A 15,514-nucleotide genomic window follows, 5' to 3' on the forward strand; every position below is an offset into this window, starting at 1 on the left:
TGACCCAGACATTTACATGAGGTCATACTAACTTTTTGCTGCTGCACCACCTGCTTTGGCCTAGGGTGAAACTAGCACACACCACCCACCTTGGTTTATCAATGTAGAACCAAGCCCCACAGGGTGGTAGGGCTCCTCCAATGGAGTTGTGCACTGAACATGCTGAGGCAGCACTTGGAATAGAAACCACACAGAGAGACTTTATTGAAAATAAAACCTTACATCATCTGGAATGGAACCGAAGCATCCCCAGAAGCCAATATGGAGTGGGAAGGAGGGGAGGGGAGCGGAGGAAAGGAATTAAGAGATTAAGGGGGGGGTGAATATTAAGCAGTTAAGAAATTAACAGTCACAATATCCAACATACGCAGACACATCCAGGAAGGCAACAGTGGCCAGTTAAAGAGAGACACTGTCAGCTGCCCTACCACAGTCCATGAGCATTCAGGTGAGATGCTGAATATGGGAGGGAAGAGGAAGAATCGTCAGATGGAAAGCAGTTTGCAGAGCCAGCCAACAGCCAGGGGCCTGCTCCACCAAACCACTTGGTGGGAAGCAGGCCATAGGCCCTGCTGGGCTCCTGTCCCTGTGGTGCCCAGCATACAAGCACACATTGCAGAAGAGGTGAAAGCATGCACTGTCCTCAAAGGAGAGCAGCTGCTGATGACAGGATGGCACCTGGGACAGGGCAGGGGTGACATGTGGCAGCAGTAGGAAGAATCCATCCAGTCTGTACAGGTGAGGGGGATGCCCTACCGAGCCTACTTAGCTGTCATCATCTGTACAAACTCTGCAAAGCAAAGGCACAGGGTCAGAGAGTATGAGACAAGCCTGATTCATCCCACCCTTGCCTTCTCTCAGGCAGAAACCATCCCTCCACCCCAACCCCCACACAGGCTGCACTTGGGGGTGCCCTACTACGTCTCCCATTCTCTGGAGTTAACAGCATTTGTGACATTTCCAAGCCCTTTCACCAGGCTATGCCTGTCACAATGCAGAGGCAGAAAGCAGCATACCTGGGAAGAGAACCTAGGCATCCTGACTCCAAGACCCATTCTACCCACTGCATTGGAGAGTCCTTAAGAGAGCAAGTGCCCTCTCCAGAGCAGTACTATCCTGAGCAGCAGCTGTGCCCTTTGGACAGTCAGAGGAAGCTGCCCCGCCCCGCTCACCTTCATAGTTGACCTGTCCATCACCATCGATGTCAGCTTCCCGGATCATCTCATCCACCTCCTCATCTGTCAGCTTCTCACCCAGATTGGTCATGACGTGGCGCAGCTCGGCCGCACTGATGTACCCATTCCCATCCTGGGGAGGCAGCCACCATGTCAGGCAAGGGGGCCATAGGGCTCCATCCAGTTAGCACAAGCACCCCAGGGACCCCACCCTTTCAGCCTCAGCACAGGCCCTGGAGAGGGGAAAGCACGTAGACCACACAGGCATTTCCCCCTCCTCCAACACACACAACCATCTACCTCAGGTAGCTGATGACTCTCCTGCCCCCAACCCCATGTGGAAGGGGGGGAGGTGTGCAGCTGTGAAGCACATCCACACAGGAGGGAGTATTGGACTCAGCTGTCCCTGCAGGGAGGAGTTTAGCCCCAGCTGCTATTTTGGAGCTCCTGGGGAGAAAGCAAAGGGCATGCACTGCCACCAGGGATATGGGGGATGAAGCCCCACTGCCTCACCTTGTCAAACACCCGGAAGGCCTCACGGATCTCCTCCTCGCTGTCTGTATCCTTCATTTTCCTTGCCATCATGGTTAGGAACTCAGGGAAGTCAATGGTGCCATTCCCTTGGGCAGGAGAAGAGGCCATTAGTGCTGGACCTAACTGACAGTGGGTTGGATGACCTGCACAGCCCCCCTACAGCATCCAATACTCTCCCTCCCACAAATCCAGACACTCAAATACTGCCAGGGAGCTCTGGGGAATTCACCCGCTTCCCGCCAATGGTGGGCTTCCCTTGAGGGGATGCCTCTTTAGCCCCTCTGCAGAGATATGGGGAACCTAGAAACAAGCCTCAGAGCTCTGTAGTTTGGGCAGGGGACTGGCCTATAAAACTTGGATCAACCCCCTGGGTTTAACTCAGGTACAACCCCCACACTGAAACAAGAACAGGCAGCTCTCCATGGGGCCTGCATCACTTTGGGATGCAGAAGTGACAGACCCTAGGATGAGGTGATTCTCAGCTGTGTGAGCAGGGTAGTTAACAGCAGCACTCACAGAGGAGGGACAGTACCAGCGGTTGGGATTAGGTGTATCACACAGTGACATAGGGCTAGAAGCGGCCTCCTGGGTCATCAAGTCCAGGCCCTGCTATTACAGGCAGGCCCATCAAAATCTCAATCAGAAACATATCAATGTTTGCCCCTATTGGGAAGCTGTTCCAGAAACTCACTCTTCACTCTCTTTAGTGTTTCCTCCCTGATATATTTACAGAGGACAATCAGATCCACCCCCTACTCTCCAAACTTCATCTAGTCAAGCTATACAAACCCAGCTCTTTCGGTCTCCTCCTCATTCCCCTGAACGGCCTAGAAACCCTTCTTTCAGTCCCTAGCCCAAAGCTCATAGTCTAAACAGACAAAGAATGGTAAGGGAAACTGAGGCACAGAGAAGGAAAAAGACTTCTCCAAGCTCAGAGCTAAGAAAAGAACACAGGAGTCCTGCCTCCCAGCTCTGATCACCCTCAAACACACTCCCACTGCCACCAGTGCAGTGGCTGTATTCTGACTCCCCACCCGTCTCACAGTCCCTCTCACCATCAGCGTCCACCTCATTGATCATGTCCTGCAACTCTGCCTCGGTGGGGTTTTGCCCTAGGGACCTCATGACGGTACCCAACTCCTTGGTGGTAATGGTACCATCCCCATCCTTGTCGAAAAGAGAGAAGGCTTCCTTGAATTCTGCCGAGAGAGGGGAGAGGAATCAGTACCTGGGGGGCCTGCCACAGGGTCCCTTCTCTCTGCAGTCCCCTCCCTCTCCCCAGAACTCGGCGAACAAGCGCCTGGGCCTGACCATATTGTGAAGCACCGGATCCCCCCATATAAAGGAGAATTTTGGGGTAACAGGATGAAGGGGTGTCTCACCTGCGATCTGTTCCTCTGTCAGCTGGTCTGCCTGCAAGAGGAGACAGAGAATTATCCTGGCTGTCTGATACCCTCCAGCAAGCCATGCTCTACACCTTCAGGCCATCTGCCCCCCAAACCACAGCCTCACCCCCCCCATCCAATATCGCAGCAGAAGAGACTCTGCCCTACACCCCAGACCCCCCTGGAGTCCCCCCGCCGCCCACCTCCCGCAAGACGCAGCATGGCTGCTGTCTCCAACTGCCCCCCAACTACTTGTTCCCGATTGGCCAATGGAGAGCGACCCTACTAGCCCTCGTCTTGGGGCCTGGACCCCCCCAACACACGGGACCAGGCTCCCGACCCCCAATTGCTCTCTCCGCGCACGCTCCCCGCCGCCCCGTTCCCCTGGACCCCAGCCCCTCGCTCCGCCACCCGCTGCCAGGGAGCCCCAGCCCCCCACAACCCCCCCTTCTTGCCATGGCGGCGGCGGCGGGGGGCTGGTGCTACGACCGCTCAGTTCCCCGTGGTCTCAGGCTCCCTCCGCCCGGGCCGCGCCGCCCAGATCCCTCCGCCCGCAACGAGTCCCGGACCCAGCAGTGGCCTTCCGTTGCGTTTTGCGCCGAGCCCTTTAAATACCGCCCGCCCGGTACGGCCACGTGACCCGCTTGCCCCGAGCCCATTGGCCGGCTCCCACCTGCAATGCGTCAGGGAGACCGCTTAAAGGGGAAGGCGGCGGCGGGGCCGGCGTTCGGCCGACAGAAAGCGGCCACAGTGGGTTAAAGAGGACGGGCACTGAAGAGCAGGTGGATTTAAAGGCGAGGTGGCATGTTAAAGGAGAAGGTGTAAAGTGCCCATAGGGATCAGTAGGGGCCTCCGCACGCTGAAACACTAGCTCCCAGCATGCACCACTGCTACTGGCTCCTCTGCCATGTGCCTTATGATAGTGGGGGGGCCTTCCCAAAAAGGCAGGGGCCTAGGCAGGACCCTAGGGGCTTGGCACAACCTCTGGAGATGGAATCACCCCCCTTCTTACATCAGGGGAGGGGAGGGGAGGGGAGGGGGGTTGGCCTAGGGCTGCCAGGTCAGCTGCTCCTCCCCCACTGCAGAGGGAGTAATCTATGGTAGGTCCACACACTTAAGGACACAGACAAGGTTGGGGGAAGCCCCATCTCCACTAACAAACAGCACCATGCTAGGCAGATTGCTCCAGGGCAGCACCCAGACCCATGAATTGCAGAGATCTGCCCCCAGGCTACTCGGTGGTCACAGCAGGGGGGAAAGGGGTCCTCATAGTGCAGGTAGGAACCTGCAGCAGTAGAAGATATAGCCAATGAGGATGATGTGCAGGGGGTCCTCCTTTCCCGGTCTGTTAAGGCATGAAGCAGCCACAGGGAAAACAAGGAGGCAGTAAGGCATATTAAAGGAAGAGACAAGCCAGAATTACTAAGCAGAACCTTTTATTATTTCCATGCTGATCCCAGCAGCACTCAGGAGGAGCCCAGCACAAAGCCATCCACCCCCGACCCAAACATCTGCACCATGTCACACACAGCACTGGCCACTACAACCTGGGGAGGGGGAGAGAGGAAGGAGGAGAGAGAGACAGACAGAGCTTTGGTCCTGATCAGTCATCCCCACCTATCCAATCATACGGGGCACCCAAAGGGGGAGGGTGAAGCTGCAGCCAGTGGGGCCTGAACTCCTTGGTCCCTAAATTTAAATGCTGCCCCACCATAAGGAAACAGATGCCATAGAGCCCCATCCGCAGTCCAGATTTCCCATAGCATCCCCGAGGATGGTGCCAAAGTGAGGTTAGCAGGAACTGGGGCACACTGAGCACCAGCTTCCCCCTACGCCCCGCCAGCCCTATGGGAGGGTAATGGGGGGGGCGGGGGGGAGGAGAAGATCAGGTCAGACATCCAGGACTCAGGAGAACAGAACCTAGGAGCCTTCTTTACCTTATGGCTGCAGCTCCCCACTCCTGCCCCAAGGCCTCAGTGCTGCCCCTGGGGATGTTAGTAGGACTCACAAGAATAAACACCCCTCCTTGGAACATGGGAGGCCCTGGCCCACAGGGGAGGCCTCCTCTCCTAGGCTACATAGGGGAAATGCAGCAGCAACCCCTCAGAGGGCTTCAAAGTCAGGTCCTTCAGGGCCAGCTGCCCCTCCTGGCGCTGGGGGTCAGTGCTGAGCTCCACTGTGGCCTCAGGAGGCAGGAGAGGGTGGGAAATGGGGACAGAGCTGCTGTTGCCAGCTAAGTTGAGGACCACCAAGAAGCGTTTGTTCTGGTCCCAGCTGCGCAGGTAGATACAGACATCTGGCACCACTCTAGGCAGCATCATGAATTCCCCATGCAACAGCGAGCGCTCCTTGCCCCGCAGCTCACTCAGGTGCCGGAACAGGGAGAGCAATGAGGAGCGGTCCTCACTCTGTGCCTGGGGAGGGAGACATGGGGTTAGTGCAGAGGTTCTCACAATAACATTTTGGTGACCTCAGAGAGAAGCCACCAACTCTTGCAGGTGGCTGCTGTCAATTTTTCCTAAAAATATACATTTTTCCTAAAGTTAATTACAAACACATATGCACGCAAACAAATGACAGTGATTTGGACATGTCTATGTAGGGTGTTTTTGCAGACTAAAAAAATCCAAATAGTGTTCCGTTTTGTTTAGGTTTAGTAAGGAACAGATCCAATAGAAACACAAATAAGGTGTTTGGCACATTCTTGTTTTTATTGTTCTTTCTTTTGGTTGCTTAGCTAGCAAGTCTACTGCTGTGAAAAGTGATGCTTGTATGTCAGTATCACTTTTCACAGCCTTCAAGCTAGCTGCTAAGTCTGCTGTGAAAAGTGATATTAACAAACATACAGATATAATTTTTCTCAGAAGACTTACTCAGCTCCTAGCAAGCCTGAGAACAAATTAAGCCCTGGATAGGGGCTGGGGGTAGCAGTGGGGGACAGAACCTATTGCTGCACAGGAGGGGCCAGGGTCTGCCATGTGCAGCCGATGCCAGAAAAGGCAGCGGGGTGGGGGTGCAAGGGCAATGGGGGCCCATAGACGGAGACCAAAGCCCTGCCTCCCATGACTGGAGCTTGCGGCCTTGCAGTGAGAGGACAGAGCCAACCACTATGCAGCTGGAGCCAGTTGCCTGCTACCCCAGGGCTGAAGCCAGACCCTCTCCATCTCCAGAAGGTGGGGTACTCAAATGCTGGAAGAGCAGGCAGCCACTGTGTCCTCAGAGGAGGGTAGGGCCCAAACCCTGCTGGTGGCCCCAGAGGAGGAGTTACTGCTTTGTCTGCCCCCCTGCCCCAAGCACTACCACCATAGCCCAGAAGTCTGCAGCCGCAAGAAAAGCCTCTGGTGGCCACAATGGCAGCATTTGAGAAATGCTGGGTTAGTGCGAGGCAGACCGTGCCCTCCTCCAGCTCCTCCCACACCCTTTGAGCTCCCCCAGAGCTCTACCCCCATCTAAGCCCACCCTCACCACACCACCCATGTTCCTCCCCTAAGCTCTGCCTATACCCCTGCCCTCACCTTCACAGTGATGCCGCCGCCGCCGCCGCCGCCCACACCTTGAGACAACGACTTTGAGGAGAAGCCAAAATTGGCCGAATCATTCCACAGCATGTGGGGTGCACTGGACTGGGGAAGTGATGGACATGGTTACAGGGAGTTGCACAGCTGGCTGCCCATCCCTTCTTGTACCAACCCAGCCCATCCCTTCCCCAGACACTCCTTCCCCACCCAGGAGCTGAACAAACTTCACCGGCCCTTCGCCCTGCCCTGACATTCCCCACCTGCCAGCACCTTCAGGGACTTCACTGCCCACCCCTCCCCCCCAAATCACCTTAAACTAACCCTCCCAGGCCTCCCCCAACACCTCCTCCAGAGGGATCCCCTAGCCCCACACTGCCCCTACCTGTCCTGACAGCTCCTGCAGCCCGATTTCATCCCCATAGTTGGTGAAGGGCGTTCCTGGCAGCGTGAAAAGTAGCATGTGATAGAGGCGCAGCAACCGCTCCTTCACAAGAGAGGCCATGTGCCCCGTCCTTGGGCCCCCCGCCTGCAGAGACAGCAGAGATGCAGAGTCAGCACACAGGGGGTGGGAGGTGGACATATCCCCAGCTCTGGGAGGGGATGGGGGGCTAATGGTCACATCCCGGCCTATCCTTCTTGAGCAGCCAACACAGAACAGACCCACACGCTTTATGGCATGCACCTGTTGGGGCTCAGCTCCTGCCCTGTCTCCAAAAGGGAGCCCACTCTGAGCACTGGGAGCTATGATACAGATGGGGGGGGGGGGCTTAGCATGGGGATCCTGTGGGGTAGGGTGGGGTGAAGGTGGGTTCATGCCCCAGCCCCCTCCCCCAATTTCAAGAGCTGGGGAAACAGAGTGGGCAGCACTCACACTCCAGCTGGGCCACTTCTCTCCAGAAGCCTGGATGTACTCTCTGATCGCATTTTCCACCTTCTCCCCAGAGGGCTCCTGCCCCAGCCCCACCAGATATGGGCTGACCAGGAGGTCAGCGCTGGTCTCGTTCAGCAAGGAGAAGATCTGCCAGGAATCTCGTTGGCCCGTCCCAGCGATCAGCACCCTGGAGAGAAGGGCGTCAGGGTACAGTGAATGCCGGGGTCAATTGTGAGGTGCTAGGAATGGGAAAGAGGGTGTGGGAGGCTGGGGTGGGGCAGGGTGCAGAGTCTGAAAATGGAGAGGTATTTTCCTGGAGGATGGGGAGACATGGGGGAGCTATGGGTGCTTGAGGGGGGATTGGCACCAGGAGAGGAGAGAGGCATCCAAGGGAGGGAGCCTGGACGGTGGGCGTATTCAAGAGGGCTGCCATCCCAGGGGGGCAGCCAGTCAACCACCACCACAAAAGGGCCAGAACCATTTGTTGGGGGCTTGGCACTCACCTGGCATTGCCATCAGAACTGTACTGGCTGGTGAGGTTCTTCCACTCCACCGGGAGCTGGGAGTCCTGGAGGAGAAAGACCTGTGAGACAGACAGTCACTCTCCACATTACCTCCCGCCCCAACACCCCACAACCCTCACCCCCAACACACAGACAAGCTAGTAACTTACACTGAGCTTCTCCACTTCCTCCATCTGGATCCCTGCCACGCCAAACTCCAGCCAGAACTCCAGTGCCGCCTGCCCAGAGAGTGTGTGTCAAGCATCAGCATCTGGCATGCCCCCCAGCCACCAGCCCTGCATCCTCCCATCAACTGATCATCTCCAGCCCCCGACTCCAGTGTAGCCAATACCTCCTCCCTCCAGGTCTCCATACCCCTAGCCCCCCTGCGTGAGAAACCCAAACAGTGGTCCCAGCTGCTTCCTCCAAAATAGTGAGGATTCAGGGGAAGTGGCAAACCAGGCCCAGACAGACCCCTGGGGAAGATCTGTGAGAGAGCAGGACACCCTCTTCCCCAGAACATAGCCTTAAGGTTAGATTGCCAGCTCCCCTCAGGTGCTGCTCCTCAGGATGCCCCGCATTGGAACCCAACCTCACCTTCATTTTAGACTGGAAATCACTGCTGCGGGGGGTCTCCTGGCTGAACCAGGGCATCTGGCCACGGTAATTGGGGGTCAAGTCCAGGATGACCTTGAGACCTAGGGAGAAAGAGAGCTCAAGTGTACATTCTAGGGCAGAGCTCCCCTCCCCAAACACCCCATATCCCATTCCCCACCACCCATCCTGGGGCCAGATCAGATCCAGCACCCCAAGGGGAAAAAGGCCCCATACTGGGACATTTTCTTACTCTTCTTCTTGGCAGCCTCCAACAGCTTGGTAAAGGTCTCCTTGGTGCCGAAACGGGGGTCCACTTCCTGAAGGTCCGTGTCAGCCAGTTTGTCAGGGGTGTTAACATGTATGGGCCCAATTACCAGCCCCTTCACCTTCAGGGAGCTCAGGTAATCAATGTGCTGCTCCACCCCTGGGGGGAGAGTGGACAAGGTGGGAGAGATCAGGTGTTGGCAGCTCCCCTAATCTCACATAATCCCCTCCCTAACCCAGGTAAAAGCTGTCCCCATAGCCCCTGCATCTTGTCCACATTACCCCTCCCCACCAGGTGAAAGATACTCCCCCAATTCCCGTTCCTCTCTCACCCAGAATGAAACCTTTAACCCAGCCAATCCCCAAAATTCACATTTGCCTCAGTGCATTATGTGACCTTTAACCCCCAGCAGCTCCCCACCTCATCTCCCCATGGTGGGACCTTTAACCCCAGCCCCCTTCCCCCGCCCACAAGACCTTTAACCCCAGCTCCCTTCCCCCCACCCTCAAGCCCACAGGACCTTTAACCCCAGCTCCCTTCCCCCTCTCCACCCCCACAGATTGGTATGGGACCATACCCCAGCATCCTCCCCCCATCACCAGTCTCCCCCCCCCCCCATCCGCCCCAACAGCTGAGTCAGCTCAGGCTGGGCTGACGTCAAAGCTGATGAAACAAAGCGCAGTGGTTGCTGCTGCCAACCGGCTAGAACCGGCTGGGAGCACCCTCACCCCTCCCAGGCGCGACAGACTGGCAGGCTGCCAGTCACCTGCTTGCGCAAGGAGCACGTGGGGAACAGACTGTATGGGACATCCTATGGGGGGGGAGCGTTCCCACCCCCATAAGTCCTCCCAGATAGGGAGAACTGGGGGAGGAGGTCGCCCCAGCAGCACCTGAGCTCCAGTTTGTGCCAAGAAGGCAACCAAACCCTAATGTTCACCCTCGGTTCCTGCCACTCCCCAGCAGCTACCCCACCACTACCCCAAACCCCTCTCCTTTCCCACCCATAACACCTCTTGTCCCCGCACACCAGGGTCCTCCCATCCCAACCCCCTCCTAGTTTAATCCCCAGCTCTGGTAAGGAAGTGGAGTCTACTGGGTTATGAGAGTAGGGGCGGGAGGGATAGTCAGGACTCTGGGGTTCTATCCCCAGCTTAAAGGGGAGTGAGGTCTGGTGGGTTAGGGGGCTGAGAATCAGGACTCACCTGCCAAGTCCCCGACTCCATCGGCATCCGAGTCCTGGAAAGCCTCCAGTGCCTGGATGCGGTAAATGCCCCCCTTGTGCCACCACTCCTGGGGAGGCAGCTCCTTGCAGCGGGGAGCCTGGACGATGATGACGATGGCCCCCGCCAGCATGCCCAGCCAACCCAGCCAGAAGAGGATGAGCAGGGCCCAGCGGGTGCGCACCCACCCTGGAGTGCCCGCTACCTGCAGCAGCTCCTCCTTGGACAGCCCCGTGAACTTGGTGCCAGCATCCACCTCGCCATCCTCCTCGGGCACCTTCACCTTCACCACCATCCCGTTCTTCTCGCCCAGGGATTCCGAGGCCGGGGAGCCTGCCATGGGCTGCTTCTCTAGCTCCATCTCGTTCAACTCCACCTCCTTCATATCCACCTCTGCATCCTGGCTCATGATGCCCGGCTAAATGCCACCGGGGATCGCTAGGGCCTGTGGTGAGGGAAGAGAGGCAGAGCCATGTGCCCCGGGCAGAGCAATCTCCACCACCCGGCCCCTGAGCAGAGCTCCCCGACCTTGGTACACAGCCCTCTCAGCAGGCAGAGAGATTTCTCCGCCAAGGACAGAGATTTCCCCGCCCTCCACCACCTGCCTGAGCCCCCTTTCCTAGGCCTGTCGCGGGATTCAGCCGCAGCCATGCTGCCTTCTCACCTCGTGCCCCCCTGCTCGCCGCCTCCCCACAGCCCTGTGCGCGCTGGTAGGTACCCAGCCCATGCGCCCAGGGCGCGGCGCTAGATCACACGGTCCCCACGCGCCCGGCACACCGCGGCGGATCATACCTAGCGAACCTGATTGATTTCTCTGACTGTGAGACTTGCGCTCTGTCTCTGCCGGCACTGATATATCCCGATCCGCCTCTGACTCCGCCTCCCAGACCCGTCCCCCGCCCGCCTTAAGGTGGAAACAGATAATTACTCCGTGTTACCATGATCTAGGGCCTGGAGAAATGGAGAGGATCCTGCTTGTTGCAGAGCTCGGGGGGAGAGGGACTATGGGAAGTTGAGGCCTCTGGAGAGAGCAGTGCCCCAAAGAGTGAGGGGTCTGTACCTGCGACAAGGCCCTAGATGGCTAGGGTGACCAGACAGCAAATGTGAAAAAACAGGACAGGGGGTGGGGGGTAATAGGAGTCTATCTATATAAGAAAAAGACCCCAAAATCAGGACTGTCCCTATAAAATCTGGACATCTGGTCACCCTATAGATAGCAGAGATGACAACAAAGGGTTGCCACTCCATGGAGAGTTTGGGGGTGAGATGAGAATGGAAGAGTTTCCAGTTGATCGGGCCTGGGTAGCTCCATATGGGGTGTGTGTGTAACTTGGCTTGAAGATAATAGCCTCATGAGGGGTGTCCCAGTATCCCACCACCATTCTATCCACAACTCTGGCAGGAGTGGTATCCAGTGGTTAGAGCAGGGGAGTGACAGCAGGATTCTGGGGGGTCTAATCCCAGCTCCACTGACTCACTGTATGTGGCTGGACAAGTCCTTTTCCTTCAGCGTGCCTCAGTTTCCATATCTACTCTTGACTTAGTCTGTCCCTTGGAGCCAAGCCTTCTTGCTGAGAAAGAACTCTGTCTCACAGGGATGGGAAGGGGACAGAGATCAGTGTCTGGGAGCCCTGTACATCAAAGGCCAGGAACCCGAGGAGCAGGGGAGGGAATCACAGTTGGGAACCCTAAGGGGGAAGGATAGATCAAAGGCTAGGAAATGATGGGGACTAGGATCAGAGTCTGGGAACACCATGGGGGGGGAGCCACAATCAAAGGCTGTAGATCCAGCCCCTTCCCTCCGGCCCTGGCAATCACAAGAAACACTTGATTGTTCCCTGTTTCAGTTCTGTCACGTGGTGGGAAACCGCTGCCACACGGGGCCCACACAACCCACCTGGCTCCCTACATATATCAGGGAGGGCTCTATGGGCTTCTTGAAGGGGCTGCAGCAGCCCCTCTTGTTTTCTGACCCTCCTGGGAAGCCTCAAGCACTGAATGGCCCCATCATGTACTGTTGAGAATATGTGACCAACTCCCCCACCCCAACCCTGGCGAAAGGGGTGGGGGTGGGGAAGGCAACCTGAGGGAGATGCACTCCTTTATCCCTCCCCCAGGCTAATCAAGCCTCCTCCCCAAGTAACCTCCCAGGAGCCAGTGACCCCTAGTGCTCCCCACTAACCTTCCAGTGCCCCCCCCCAGGTAAATCCTACCCCCACCCAGCTACCATCACAAAAGGTTATATATAGATCAGCTCTTACCTGTGGGGTTCCCACCCACCACTAAACACTCCCAACTGTCTCCTGGTCCTGAAACACCCCCTACTCCCTGCATGGAGTCTAGTTGTCAGTTGCATCTGAATGGCACTAATGGGCAGGGCTTCTGGGGCTGATCTGACCATAGAAACAGAGTGCCCCTGTCTCCCCATAGAGAGGGTCTCCCCAAAACATACACTGGGGCAGGGGTGTTAGTGGGCAGCTTGCCAGGCCACTACTTTGTGCTGGGCACTGAGAGGCCTCTGTATATGGCAGCTGGCACCGAACTACCCCCTACTCTAGCACTGAATTTTCCCCAGAGGGGTGGAATGGGGATAGGGGGAGGTTTGAGCCCCAGAACTGAGGTGCTGATCCCCACACACCTAGAGCTCCAGCTCTGTCACAGTAAGCAGCAATGCCTGACTCAGCAGAACAGACCAGGAGCCTTGCCGCCAAAGACAGCTTACAGCTGGCAAGGGCTGTAAACAAGTGCCAATCACACAAGCTATAACCAGAGACTAATTCATGCACCTCCTTCCATGAGCATCCCCCTGACCTGACCAGCCCCCTGCCTCCACACACAGTGTATATACCCCCTCATTTACCTCCCACTGGCCTCACCCCACTCTGGGGGACCCCTTTTTCTGTCACACTATGTGCTACCTGGCTTCCCCCGTGCAGTATGTGCCCTCCAACATCTCCCACACTATGCACACACCCCCTTGATCCTGCCCTCCAACATCTCCCACCTCTGTGCACCCCTGGCATCCTCCATCCTTACCCCTTGCCCCCCCACTATGCAACCCCACTACCACCTATGCCTCTTGTCCTGCCATGTGCATACACTTCCAGTTCTCCCCTTGTGTCACACCACAGACACAGTCTAAACCTGGGGAAGGCTCCCACATTGTCATGTTGGGGCTTGAATCCTCCTAAAGCATAGGGCGTGGGAAGGACAGGGAGGAAAACAGCAGGCGCCAAGATGCTGCTCCAGAGCCACAAATGGATTCCACATGCTTCTTGCCCCATGTTGCCAGTCAGTCAGGGTGGCGCCAGGAATGGGAGAAGAATTCACAGCCTCAGGGAAGATCTGGGCCATAGCAGAGTCCTGGGATTCCAGTTCAGCCATCTTGGGAGAATTACACAAAATGGCTGCCTGCAGCCTCTTTGTACCACTCCCGCCTTGGCAGCCATCTTTGTGTTTCCACTCACCCCCCAATAGCCATTGTATCCTGTCGGGCAGCCATCTTTGTGTCTCCCCTATCAGCAGCCGTCATCCTCCCTGCCAGCCATCACTGTGCCATCTCTTGGCAGTCATTTCTGTGTTATCACCCTGACAGCCATCATCCCTTGCCTGGCAGTCATCTTTGTTTTGGCATCTTAGTGCTGCCCCCTGGGCCTGCGATGACTGAGAAAGGGGCACCCTCACTCCCATGCCAACCAGTGCCAGGATTGTACTGTAGGGCAGCATCAGGATTGGGTGTCATTTCCTAAGGGGCCAGGCCTGGGGGCCACAGGCAGAGCTGAGGGGGCACCTTCGCTGCGTGGGTCTCCAGGCTGGGGCAGAAGAAACAGGCTCCACTGAAGCCCCAGCTCTGCTGACCTCAGCCCCGAGACGAAGTGAAGGGGATACATCCCCCCCCCACACACACACACTGCATTTCCTCAGGGAGTCAGGGCTGCAGAACCCTCAGCTTGGGGTTATGGGAGGCTCTTATGGGTCCTGGGGGTTTCAGCCTGAATGACTAGAGTCCACCAGTCGCACACACACACCCCTTATTCCCAGTGCTCCAGCTTCTACTGCCCAGCTCCAGAATACCCCAGTGTCCACTGATCCCCACTTCCCCTAGACATCCAGCCCTCAGTGACCCCTACTTCCCCATCCCAGCCACCAGTGATCTCCACTGTTCCACTCCCAGTATCCCCACATCACCCAGCCTCTGGTGTCCCCCGTCATCCCTGGCAGCCCTTGTGATAGCAACCCCATCAGTCCCCTAAGCCTACAGTGTCTAGCCCCCATCACCCCTCCAGCCCCATTGGCCCCCATGTCCCTCTTCGCCCACTAATACCCCATCAATCCCCAGCCTTCCCCTCACCAGCCCGTCTCCTCCACTGACCCTCTCTCCACCTAAATCTATTGCCCCTTCTCCAACCCTGTTTATCCCACAGACCGTATTTGTTCCTGGCAGAAGCCTCCCCCAGTTGTTGTTGCTGCTCGAACAGGAGCTGTCTGGGGTTATTAATGAGGCCAGTCCCAGCCCTGGGCTCCTGCCAGGCCAGTTCAAGGGGAGGGGAGGGGCTCAGCTGTTTGTTGTTGTAGCATGTTTTGCAGCTGGAGTGTCCTTTCTGTGCCCTACTGGAGAGACACAGACAGAATTCCCTACACCCGACCTGCTCAGCTTTTTTCTCCCAGAGCCTAGGTTCTACTCCCTCTCCAGCCTATCTCTCCCAATTTCCCCCTGCCCAGCCTAGGCCTTTCCCAACCCAGAACCCCGCCTAGACTCACAATAACCCAGCCTCAGACCTCCAGGTCCACCTCCAGCCCTGGTCCCCTCCACCAGCCCTAAGTCGTGTCCCCCTCCTCTGGCCCAGATGGATTCCCCCCTCCACACACAGTTCACACCCCCAACCCAGATCCAGGAAAATGCAGAGCCCCAAACCCACATTTAAATGACCCATAAGGTGCAAGAAAGAGGCGTGAATTTAGGGGAGGTCATACCCTGCTGCCCACCATCTCTTCCCCTCAAATTCTGAAGCTGGGCACCGAGGGGTGGGATGGGTCAGGAACCCCCTGTCCTGCCAAGAGACAAGAAGTTCTAGGAATCAGAGGAAGGAGTGCGGAGCAGAGGAATCCCTTCTCCCCCTCTGCCTGGCTGGGCTCCAAGGCAGGGATGTAAACAAGGCTATAATCATAGGGAGCATGGCTGGGAATGAGCCATCCCGGGCTGGGGCCATCCCTACAGGGATTAGTGAGTCAGTGCTGTCCCCAATGCCCCAGGTGACCAAAGGGCATGGTGCTGCAGAAAGCAGGATGGGGAGCTCAGCAGGGGGAACTCTCCCCTCACTGCAGGCCCCCAATGTCCCAGAGTGGTGCTGGAGGCACTGTGCTCCTGGCAGCACCATCTTTAAGTTCTGCAATAAAATCCAGGTCCTTGTCTCTCATTGTTGTTGTTATTATTACTTACTTGCAT

The 15,514-nt window shown here is 56.9% G+C and overlaps 2 protein-coding genes across 2 annotated transcripts in view; both read right to left on the reverse strand.

Annotated features, from left to right (window-relative positions):
- LOC116838828 (sodium/calcium exchanger 1) overlaps positions 1-11,350 on the reverse strand; it is a 144,049-nt gene extending 132,699 nt beyond the window's left edge. The window contains exons 1-9 of the mRNA XM_075073284.1: positions 10,861-11,350; positions 10,051-10,513; positions 8,834-9,007; positions 8,584-8,684; positions 8,157-8,225; positions 7,987-8,051; positions 7,484-7,670; positions 6,995-7,138; positions 6,610-6,717 (exon numbers count right to left, since the gene is read on the reverse strand). Coding sequence (XP_074929385.1) covers positions 6,610-6,717; positions 6,995-7,138; positions 7,484-7,670; positions 7,987-8,051; positions 8,157-8,225; positions 8,584-8,684; positions 8,834-9,007; positions 10,051-10,477 — 1,275 coding nt within the window. The 5' untranslated portion in view covers positions 10,478-10,513; positions 10,861-11,350. The remainder of the gene's footprint in view (positions 1-6,609; positions 6,718-6,994; positions 7,139-7,483; positions 7,671-7,986; positions 8,052-8,156; positions 8,226-8,583; positions 8,685-8,833; positions 9,008-10,050; positions 10,514-10,860) is intronic.
- Positions 175-3,695, reverse strand: LOC116838844 (calmodulin-1). The gene is made up of 6 exons (XM_032804379.2): positions 3,550-3,695; positions 3,092-3,122; positions 2,765-2,908; positions 1,689-1,795; positions 1,173-1,308; positions 175-790 (listed from the first exon to the last, which is right to left on the reverse strand). Exons 1-6 carry the CDS (start codon positions 3,550-3,552, stop codon positions 762-764), a joined length of 450 nt encoding a protein of 149 aa, XP_032660270.1. The 5' UTR covers positions 3,553-3,695; the 3' UTR covers positions 175-761.
- Positions 11,351-15,514: the final 4,164 nt, after the last annotated feature.

This window comes from Chelonoidis abingdonii, chromosome 17 (genome assembly GCF_003597395.2).
Source record: "Chelonoidis abingdonii isolate Lonesome George chromosome 17, CheloAbing_2.0, whole genome shotgun sequence".
NCBI classification, from domain to species: Eukaryota; Metazoa; Chordata; order Testudines; family Testudinidae; genus Chelonoidis; species Chelonoidis abingdonii.